Source organism: Cibotium barometz, chromosome 22, assembly GCF_041138505.1.
Source record: "Cibotium barometz isolate CiBa-2024 chromosome 22, ASM4113850v1, whole genome shotgun sequence".
Taxonomy (NCBI): Eukaryota; Viridiplantae; Streptophyta; class Polypodiopsida; order Cyatheales; family Cibotiaceae; genus Cibotium; species Cibotium barometz.
This window is the reverse complement of record NC_141067.1, coordinates 19,145,148-19,157,003: the sequence shown is the minus strand read 5'-3', so window position 1 is coordinate 19,157,003 and position 11,856 is coordinate 19,145,148. Positions and strand designations below refer to the sequence as shown.

General features: G+C 46.7%; 1 protein-coding gene across 1 annotated transcript in view; it reads left to right on the top strand.

The window, feature by feature from the left end:
- Positions 1-364: 364 nt before the first annotated feature.
- LOC147626341 (alpha/beta-Hydrolases superfamily protein) overlaps positions 365-11,856 on the top strand; it is a 91,762-nt gene continuing 80,270 nt past the window's right edge. The window contains exon 1 of the mRNA XM_086816485.1: positions 365-857. Within this exon, the coding sequence (XP_086672611.1) occupies positions 562-857 (296 nt within the window). The 5' untranslated portion in view covers positions 365-561. The remainder of the gene's footprint in view (positions 858-11,856) is intronic.

Sequence of the window (11,856 nt, the reverse complement as noted above, 5' to 3'; positions counted from 1 at the left end):
CTTTGTATCGAAAAATATCTCAAATTTGTATTACCTCTTTCTAGAATATTTTCTCTCTCTAAACCAAAAACAAAGGAAACGATATTTTATTGCATTCAGAATTAGGGGATGATTACAGAGACTGAAAGGGAGCTTCTTATACCTTTACATCTCTAAAGCTTGAGGGGAGGAATCTTACATAGGGGTGTATTTAGTTTGTAGATTTGGTTGGTTTAAAAGGTCGAGATGTAAAATCAGGTCTGAAGTAACATACATACTGATTATTGGTCAGAAAAGAGAGAAAAGAAAGGACATGGGTGAACGCATGTGAATAAAAACTTGAAAGGGCAAGGAGGGTCATCATTAAAGGGCAAGGAGGGTCATCATTTCTTTAGTTTTTCAAGCATTAATCATATATTCTAAAATAAAACCTTAGAAAAACACTGTTATTGTTGAAAAACTCAGAGGCAAAACAATAATATTTTGCATTGAATGAGAAAATAGTAGTCCAAGTCCAAGCAAGGATGGCCATGCTCCTCCTCCTCCTCATCACAAGTATATAAGGACACGGTGGGCGTTGTGATGGTAGTGCAGGTCCGTCATGTGCATATAGCTGCTGCATCAACGTTGCTGTCTGGTGTATTCAAGCAGAATACAGGGTTTCCCGTGAAGGTGAGGACTGTGCAAGCATTCTGCCACACAAGCTTTTGCAGCATGAGTAGCAGCAGCAGCAGCAGCAAAGAAGAGGCAAAGTTCGGGTCATGGAAATCCCCCCTCACAGCCGACCTCGTGGCTTCGTCCGGGAAGCGATTGGGCGGCATCGGTGTTGACGGACAAGGATCTATCATCTGGCTCGAGGGCCGCCCAACAGAAGCGGGGTATGTGTTCTTTGTCTGTGTCCCCCCCTCCCTGCTTCCAAACCATCACCACCACACACAACCACCTCGTCTTAAGAAAAGATCCTTCCAATAGTAAAGAAAAATCGCTTGGAATTTCCCTCTGATGATGTAAAAGTCTAGAAAAAGAAAAGGGAAGGGGGGTGGTGCAGCGTGGGTGTGCTCCTCCATGGCTGGCTCCTCTGAGAGGGAGGCTACATATGATGGGGTTGGGGGAAAATTTAACTGTTGGGGCCTGTAATGCCAATTGATTCCACCCTTGTCTCCGCGGGGGCACTCCTTCATGACTGGCTCCTCTCAGAGGGAGGTTACATATTATAGGGGTGGGGGAAATAGCCACCCTTGGGGCCTGTATTACCAATTGATCCCACTCTCGTCTCCAGACAAGGAAAGGTGCTCAAAAAGCAGAGAAACGCTGCATATGTCTGTGGGGCCCTGGAGGTGCGAGGGTATGGACAAGATGTATTTAAACAGAATCTCTGACTCTATGGAAGAAGTTGCACGCCTTTTAATGGTCTCCAGGCACTGAAATGGTCTCTTACCAAGGATTTCAGGACACTTATAATGGTACGTAGCCAAGGGATTTAGTTAGCACTATGGATTAACCAGATTGCACCTAGTTAGATGGTTTCACAAATAGCAGCTAGAGTTACAGAGTTTGGTTACAACTAGCTGGTTAATGATTGCTAGATAGTTACATGGTAAGGCTGCAGTGTTAATTGTGCAAGTGGGGGAGAGGGAGGAGTGTGTGTGAATGGACGGGGGAATTTTGTAATGTCCTTATGTGCGTCTGTGAGTTGCTGCCATCGTGTCCTTCTCTGACTCAGTCCTCTCCGAATCGGAGTCACTCCTCTGTATGGTGTCACTGTCTAATTCCAGTTGGTCAGACATGCGCCCCGACTTGTTCTACAAGCCTGGAAAAGGGTTTGAGCTATCTCGACGAGGAGGAGGAGAAAACAGTGGTTCTTCAGACCTACCCCTTGCTGCCATAGCCATTTTTTTGGAGGTATTGTGAGTATATTTGACTAAAGGTTTAATCTCAGTGGATTAAGGATTAATCCAAGACTAAGTACAAGTTCCCTGAGTCTTTTTGAAGTGTTTTTTGTGGAAGGCTTGCTCTAATATCTCTTTGCTTTCATAAGGTCATGAGAAACCATGGTTAAGATTGCTTTGTAATGCCTAATCTCACTGGTGGATGTTCTCATTAATGTGTGTGGTACATCTCCTCATTGATGTGGATGCTACCAAGTTGAATTACCTTGCAAATCAGTAGTGGATATGGCTGTATGTAAGCTTCTTTCACATTAGGACAACTGGTCATAATTCGCCTTATGCTATTTATTGTAAAGGGTAGACACTGCCGAGTACCTCCGCATGGACGGGGACTTTGGTAAGAGACCCCCTACTTATCATGGCACACAATGAAGTCATCAATTTTAGTGGTATTGGATTCCACACATGGCAGTCAAAAATCATGTATGCACTCATGAAGAAAAATTTGTGGGGGATAATTCAAGGGAGGGACACTCAAGCAAGCCTAGGAACTGCATGGAATGAGAAGAATGAGAGAGCCTTGGGACTCATAGCACTTGCATTGGATGATGAGGTCATTCATCATATCACTGGGATTGAGAAGGCCAAGGATGCATGGGAAGAGTTAAACAAATTGTTTGGTACACAGGCAAAACACTTAAAAGTTCATTTACTCATGCGATTGTATCAACTCAACCTATGTACTAGCCATGACCTAACAAGCCACATCAACAAGTATAAAAGCATTAAGCAACAGCTTGCCATCATTGGTAAGACACTTGATGATGATGAAGCTAAGGCTATCTTGCTTGCTAGCTGTGAAAGGAAAGAAGAGTATGGTAACATAGTTGAAATCTTGTCTAACAACTCTACTCTATCCTTCAATGATGTACAAGCTTCATTGCTTGAACATGAGTAAAAGATGAAGAGCAAGTATGAAAATGGAGCATCTTTGTCAAAGGAATTGGCACTTTATGCCTAGATGGAATCATTGTGGTAAGTTAGGCCACACATTCAACACATGCAAATTCAAAGATAAACCAAATTTTGAATGTACGGTGTGTGGGAAACTCGGACACATGGAAAGCAACTGCTGGTCAAAGAATCAACCTCAACAAGTGAATGTGATGGAGGCCTCCTTTCCAAAGGAGGATATGGAAGCACTTTTTTGAAGCTATGGAGTTTTCACCCACCCCTTGTAACTTGTTGTATTGGTTCTACCCGCTGGCATCGATGATGTAGCCATGGTAGAATGATGTAAAGGCCAAGATGTCTAGTTCATGGGCAAGGCCAAGATGCCTAGTTGTATGTTAGGTCAAGATGCCTATGATGTGTACCTCACACCTAGATGTGTCCTAGATGGCACCTAGGGGGGGTGTTGAAAATGTGGTGCCTAGATGCACAAGGAGTATGTATCAAGGGGGGGTGTGTGAACAACCTCTAGTGGAGATGAGATATTTGAGATATTGTGATGTTGAGGTGGCATGACTTGTGTCCACACCTTATTGTAAGCCTTGGCTATATTAGAGCCTTGGCTATATTTTTGGACTGAAGCCCCTTCTGCACAAGCCTGAACTGGTTGCCCTCTTGCTATGATGCGTTTCCCTCTCCGTGCGTTGTCTTCCGCCTTCCTTCACCTGCCATCCCATTGCTTCCCGCCCGCTGCCTCCTTGACCTCCGCCTGCCAGCCTTCAGGCACCTGCCCCCTGCCTTTCCGCCTCCTGCTTGCTTGCTTTCACGCCTGCCTCCTTGACCTCCACCTGCGCCCTGCCTTTCCGCCTCCTGCTTGCTTGCCTTCACGCCTGCCTACTTGTGAACACCTGCACCCGCCTCCCACCTGCTTGTCTTCTCCTTAGGGCTCGTGGTGAAGTATGCACAGGAGGAAGCGATCATCATATAGACAAAGTAGAGAGAGAGAGAGAGAGAGAGAGATTTTATTAGCGTCTTCCAAAAGACCGAACTCGGCCTATGAGACAAATCAGTGTACCTGTGTGGGGTATCCTCTGTCGTCCCAACAAAATGAAAAAGTATTGAACATGCCTGGGTCTGCTCTGAGAGAGAGAGAGAGAAATGAAATGTTATATTAACGTCTTCAAAAGGCCAAAGTGACCTATGAGACCAAAGTTACAACCATGTGACATCTGATACACTGTCTGGAGAAGAAAAGAAAGAACTGAAGGTAAGTATCTAGCCCTACAATACATCAGTAGGGAGCATCCAGAAGCAGCAACTAGGGAGAGTGGGAAGCTAATGCTGCTAGTCAAAATGGGAGGGAGTAGGCAATGATCAAGTTGTATCATCATAGCATGAGATTACAAGGGGTATGAACAGGCAGCAGATGGGATTTTCATGCTTGGAATTCCGACTCACAGTTTCCATGCACCAAAAATGAGGAGCTGATGACAGTCCCCTCTCCCGCCCACAAGCCTCCTTTGGTTGGAATCACACGGGGGAAAACTATTTGTATAACTATTGAAGAACCCATCCTGGTCCTCCTGAGCCGGAAGCGCCTTGATGAATCACTAGAAGTATTTGAATTACTGTCCTGTGTCTTGTTTGTGCCCTTCTTCTAGGATGAAGACTTTGAAAGAAAGTGAAGCAAATAGAAAACACAGATGTAGGTCAAGGTACAAGACCTGTAAATGCTGGAAACTGATGTTTATTGTTGAAAACTGAGCACGAGGGAAGCCCGTAGGTGCTGGACAATGATAAGAAGCAGAAGCAGCTGCTAATGACCTCAAGAAACCGCTAAAAAAAGAGATGAAATGGGGAAAAGGGGGACAGCCCTTATATACTCCCCAGGAGAGCTGGTCGGCCAGCTGTAGCAGGCTGACAGCCCCACAATAGCATAAAAATGCTATAAAAGCATAAAAAAATAGGGAAAAATACCTAAATAAATATGCACATGCAGGGCCTCATAAATGTCCAGTACAAGCATGAAAATGATGCAATAGACCCTCTATATATAATCCAACACCTCCTCTTCAACGCCAGAGGGGCGGTCCAATACCAACACGCTGAAGTAACACCTCCAAAGTAGCTTTTGGAAGTGGCTTGGTGAAGAGATCAACCACATTGTCCTTGGTAGAACGGTAGGGCAGTTGAAGAAGTCCCAACTCGATCCAGTTGTGTACAAAATGATAATGCACTTCAATATATTTGGATCATCCCCATATCACAGGATTCTGAGCTAGAGCAATAACACTCAGAGAATCCAAAAAGATAGTAACCGGGGAATTGCCAGCATAGCACAAATGCTCCATAATCTGATAAATCCAAAGTGCCTCAGTGGAGGAGAGAAGGTAGGATTTATACCTAGCCTTGGTGGAAGAAGCAAAAACAGTCCTCTGCTTTTGAGACTTCCAAGAAACCAACCCAAAACCAAGCATGAAGCAATATGCAGATGTAGACCTCCGAGTATCAATGCAGCTAGCCTAATCAGAATCTGTGAAGCCAACCAAATCAGCACCACTGGAGTAGGTGATGGCATAATCTGAAGTACCTTGAAGATAACGAAGAACTCTCAAAGCTGCTTGCCAATGAGACCTTCGAGCGGCTGATGAGAACTGGCTGAGGACTCTTATAGCATAGGAGATGTCTGGATGGGTGTTGGCAAGGTAAAGCAATGAGCCAACAATTTGCCGGTACTTTGTGGAATCCACCAAGGGTGTATCATCCTCCTTGGATAACTTGGCATCGGGATCTATACAACTGATAACCCATAAAGTGAGAGCAGCTTCTTCACATACTTCTGCTGAGAAATGAAGATACAGTCATCTTTCTGCCCAACCTCCAGCCCAAGAAAATAATGTAGAAGGCCAAGATCAGTCATCTCAAATGTCTCTGAAAGCTTGGACTGAACTCGTGTGACCAACCCAGTATCTCAGCCAGAAAGGATGAGGTCATCAACATACAAAACAATGACCCAAATATCTCCATTAGAAAGAAGCACATAGAGACTGCTGTCAGCATATGCCCTCTCAAAGCCAAGAGAAAACAAGAAGGCATCAATCTTTTGATACCAGGCACGGGGTGCCTATTTGAGACCTTAAAGAGCCTTTTTGCAGAAGATACACATGGGTGTCCTGTCCCTAAATCACAAAACTAGGAGGCTGCTCAACATAAACTTCATCCTCTGAATCTCCATTCAGAAAACGTGCATCTGGAACACGGGCCATCTGAAGTGTGCAGCCAGAGCCAAAACAATCCCGATGGGTGGCAAGTGTCCCGAGTTGGTGAGATCACTGAGATCTGAATTAGACGATCTGAAAAGATACAATCTGATGATTGCTGAATGACCGTGTAACCCTGCCTGCGCCCCTCCGCCTCTGTGCCAGTGTCACCCCAGCCTTCCTCCGCCTCCCATCTGTCCTCCTCCACTGTTCGCCCCTGCCTCTGCCCGCTATCATTCCTCCGCCTCATCTCTTTGTGCAGCGCTCATTTCCTCCGCCTCTCATCCTTCCTCACTGGTCGCCCTTGCATCTTCCTCCCCTCATTCCTACGCCTCATCCCTCTACGTAGTCTTCCCTTCGCCTGTGTGTTCAGCTCCCCTCCCCTTGCTTCCCGTTTCCACCCTCCCTTCCTTTCCTTCGCCTCCTTGCCTGCCTTTTCCCCTTGGTTCGGATTGCTCCTCATCCGGGTTCAAGTCGGCCTTCTTCTTCGATTAGCATCATGGCTAATCATTCTCCCTCGGTCGGGCGAACCGTTGTTTTTACCGAAGCTGAGCTCGTGGTCCTCTTCGTCGAAATCGAGAAAGACTCCAAAACGACCCTCATTGCCAGAATCTTTGGATCTCACCCTTCTCGTCTCGAGGCTCGGGATTGGGTCCCGGCGGCTCTGCCTTTCGATCTCGCTCCACACTTTCGAGATGTCAGGTTGCTTGGAAGAGGTTTCTTCCAAGTGGATTTTGATTTTGAGGACGCAGCCTCAGAGGTTTTGAAGGGCAGCCCTTTGCCATTGGGCCCGAGGAAGGTTTTTTTTCTTCCCTACTCCAGCTATTTTGACCCTGTTGAGGAAGACGGGAACCGTTTTCCGATTAATCTTAGATTCCTAGGTCTTCCTCGCGCATATTGGCCTATGCTTGAGGCCATCGGGTCCGCCTTTGGGCTGATTCTTCAAGTGCCCCCCCTCCACGCTTTGCCGACATCTTTTGCCCAGGTGGTCATTGCCTCGGCGGATGCTGTCCCCAGGGTCATGGTTCTTGCCCGTGACTGTGAGCTCTTTGAGGATTGTGTTTTGCTTCTGGGCCCTGGTCTTTTGAAGCAACGTATGGAGATTGCAGGTAAACCTGATCAGTGCCGGGTTTGTCACCAACAGGGTAAACCCGATCAGTGCCGGGTTTGTCACCAGCAGGGTCACTTTGCTCGAGATTGCCCTCGGGCTCGGGGTTGCAGGAGGCCTCGCAAGCGTGCTTCTCAGGCGCCACCTCCCTTGGATCCTTCCCGTCCTATAGTCCGCTAGGTGTGGCGAGCTCTCTCTCACGCCCGCCCCCTTGGTGCGATTGATGGGAAGACCTCCTCGGATCTTGTACCTCAGATAGATGATGTTTCTGGGCAGAGGGATGTATCAGCTCATGCTTCTTTGCAGGGAGATGATATATCAGAGATCAGGATGATTTTGTTGAGTCCTCTCTGCTTGGAGGGGGCGATATGCAGGATGTTCAGCGCAGTGGGGATCATGTATTGCAGGATTTTCAGCATGATGCCATTGCCCTTGATGCCCCGTAGGGCGCACAGGTTTCTCGTACATATGTAGGTATTGTGTAGGGCCTCGGACAAGGGCATGTCAGTGGACTTTGCCCCGTGGATTATCCCGTCCTCGAGCATTATGAGAGGCGTCCTCAGGCTGCCCATCGTCTTCTTAGATCGGGGGTCAAACCCTCTTCTCTTCCATGAGAATCGTCTCATGGAATGTTCAGGGCCTTGGAGGGCTTCCCACCCGTGGTAGGAAGCGCCTTCTAAAGGACCAGCTTCACCCTGCTGTTACAGGAGGGTCTATGGATATACTTTTGTTGCAGGAACACAAATTGGATAGATTTCAGTGGGCAAAACTGGTAAGATGCTTTTTGGCCATGCCTTCTAGTCCTTGACTGTTGGGACTAGAGGGGGTGTTTGCATTTCAGTGGCAGCATCTGTTATGCCTCATGTTATTGGGTACGGTGTTATCATCCTTGCTAGAGCGCAGTGGATCTTGATCATGCATGAGGGTCAGAAATTGGGAATCTTGAATATCTATGCACCTAACGTGAGAGGTGAAAGGGTGGCCTTTTGGGACACCATTACAAATGTCATTCCTCAGGTTGATCATTGGATAGTGGGAGGAGACTTCAATATGGTTGAGCAACCTTCTGACAAGAAGGGTGGACGCGAAGGGGGTTTACACCCTTTGGAGCGAACCTCATGGTCTTTCTGTGGCAGGGATTGTGAAACCGGCCTTCAGAAATCTGACGGACGGTGGAACAAACATCGCACACAAAACACTTCATCACCCATGGGAACCTAGAAAAGAAAAACAAACAGGGGAGCTAGAGTGCTCCTGCAAATAATACAAGGACCCCAAAACGCAGTGGCGTCCCTTGCGGTATTTCTTTACTTGATCAAATAAGAGTACAAAGTACAATTTGTCGAATCCTTCACCAATAGGATCCCTTTTAGCTTTCACCCAGGACTTCCAAATAAAAACTCTCGTTATTACAGCAAAGCATTCCATAGAGAAGGCACACCTGTACAACACCTCTCTGCTAGAAAAGGTCTTCCCCATCTCTACCATGGATCCCACAACCCTTTCCCAAACAGCAGGAGGGCTGTACCAAACCATATGTCCTTTCTACAGTCACAACCTGCATGTAACCTCGAGAAAACTATAACGTGTTCATAGCTTGCATGTAACCTCGAGAAAACTATAACCTGTTCACATGAATCCAGAGGCATGCTTTCCACATGAAACCTCTATTCGATAAACCATAGACCTGTATCCATAAACCACAGGCATGTATCCTCGTCACCAAAGTCCTGTTTCCTCTCGAGAGACCAATGTCATGTTTCCATGACAAATAAATCCACATATACACCATCCAATCACGATGCCAAAAACCCATAGACCCGCTTCCATCATGCTGGTCTAAGCCTGTCTAGTCTGGCTGTGGAGATGCCTCAGTGATGCGGTCTGCTCCATGATGCAGAAAAACCGCCTGCCTGGCTGTCACATACAAGTAACCTGCTCCACGACCACCAGTACGTGGCCAAAATCACTGCTGTGTGCCCATCCTCTGCACCGCCTTCCCACACCTGGCGTCCACCTGACTGTCCGCCTAACTGACGCTTGCCTGGCTGCCCTCGCTGGTTGCTGGCAGCCCGTTTGGTGTCCTTTTGCTGGCAGCAACTTGCCTGGCTGTAGCCATGCGCACAGCCTGCCTGTCAGTGCCCAGCAATAGCAGCAACACCTGGCGTCGGCAGCAGCAGCGCCAAACAGCAGCGGCGGCAGTAGCAGCTCCTGGCGGCGATAGTAGCAGCAGTTGCACCATGCGCAGCAGTGCCCATGAAGACCATCCGGCGACTCCCACACGGTGATCTCCACACGGCGACTTCATGCTCGCCACCCTTCTCCTTTTAAAGAGGCGATGTGTTTTTTTCATTAAAAACGCCAAAAGCAAAGGTTAAGAAAACGCATGCTTGTTCAAAATAATGATGATAATACTTTAAATCATCAAAGGTTTAAAAACCTTATAACTTTTAAAAATCTCTTTTTGTCCCCTTTCACACTTGGGCTGGCCACACTTATGAATTTCCTTTTCATATCCACTGATGCCTGTCCACACTCTCCATCCCGTGCCCGTGCCCGTGCCCGTGCCTACCTGCTTGTTGTCCAGAGGGAAAAACACAGGGTCGTAACATAGCCCCCTCTTGAAAAATAGCAAGCGTCCTCGATTGCACTTAATAACACAGTAAGCATCCAATGAAGAAGGATTCCCCATATGACCCAAGCAATGCCCCTTCAGTGCATCTGGGTGATGAAACAATCATCTGAACAATAAGGCCACACTGTCACGTCAAAGTGACAAACCACTCTTGCTTGTTTCTTCAGAACCTGCAGCAAAAGTCTAAAACCAAGTGGGAACACGTAAAACAAAACCATGCATCATTCTACATGACAAACATATGCATGACACATATATGCATTCGCAAACAATATGCTCTTGAAGATGCTCTACCCACTCCACAATAACAGTCTCAAGGTTGCTCGCAAGCCTTACACCCATGTATATCCCGCAGGACCCACGACTGATGGTACAACATGAGCATATAAAAGCACTCAATGCATCTAAACTATACATCCACGAAGTACTTCCCACATATGTCCCTCTTGATGCTTTACCCACTCTACTTATGGCCATCCGGCAGGAGCCACATTCAGTGATACACCATGAACATGGTAAAGTACCTGATGTATCATACCAACATACATGCATCTCATCCTGACACATCCAGAGTATTACCCAATGTATTCTCAAGGGTACCAGGATCCAATGGCACCAGAATACCATAAATCTCGGAAAGTGTATAAATACATGCACAAATAGAGTTCGATCCATATATCCAGGAACCAAACCAACTCTAGGACTGCTCGCAAGACTTATACTCTCCATAGAGTCTCGAAGTGTTAGCTCAGGTTGCCGCAGCCTTTGAGCTCAACCAAACCATGCCATTCCAAAGGCAAGAACCATCTCCGTTACCCATAGATGTAGACAGAGTTATCCATAGTTGCAGTCATAGTTCATGGTGCGGCCGACTGTGAACCATACCCAACTTTACCATCTCATGTGACTAGTACACAATATCATAGAAGTCCCATAAGCACATGTACTGTCAGCCTCAGTACCTTGGGTGAATACAAAGATGTCACCAAGCGACTCCTAGATGAAAACTGAGCCTGTCTATAACAAGGGAGCGGAGGTGCTACCCCCCTCTTGAGCATCAGGCAATGCTCCAAATCCATGCTTTGCTGAACCTGAATGAGCCATCGCAAGAGTCGGCTTCAACTCAAAGACATCAAGATAAAGCTGCAATACCTTAGGTGAATTTGCTAAGTCACCCTCTTCCATCCACTTCGCATCCATCGGTGAATAGTTCTTTAAACTTCACAAGATAGCGACGGGAAACTTTACCTTGTACCTTTCTTTCCTTGTGTGCCAGTATCTGCTCGGGAATAAGAATCTCATTAAGTTCATCTGCTTCCAACTGAGCCTCATCTGATACATCCACAGGCACCCAAAAATCTGCTTGCACTCCACCCAAGTGGTAAGCACAAGTCCCAATGAAGCATAGTAGATTACCACTACTAAACATAGAAAGAAGCTCCCTTCCGAACCGCATGAAGCCTCTGAGAAGATATCACTGGTGACAAAGTGTCAAAAGCCATAGTCTTCAATCCATCTTTTGCACCATAACACTACTAAACATAGAAAGAAGCTCCCTTCCGAACCGCATGAAGCCTCTGAGAAGATATCACTGGTGACAAAGTGTCAAAAGCCATAGTCTTCAATCCATCTTTTGCACCATAACACTTCAACTGCTTTTTGTTCCTGGCTGACTACTTCCTGTCCTTGGTGTCTTTTCTCCTGAGCTTCATCTTTAGCTTTTGCTCTTCACCCCATACAGGCAAAGACATACAATCCTGCAGTGTCTCCTGCACTTCCTTTTCACTTTCCACATGTTGAAGCATTTGATGTGACTCTCATGAAACAACCACGAGCTCGCCTCCTTGAGAAAGTCGACGATATCCCGGCAATGGAACCATGAAACCGGCCTTCAGAAATCTGACGGATGGTGGAACAAACACTCGCACACAAAACACTTCATCACCCATGGGAACCTAGAAAAGAAAAACAAACAGGGGAGCTAGAGTGCTCCTGCAAATAATACAAGGACCCCAAAACGCAGTGGCGTCCCTT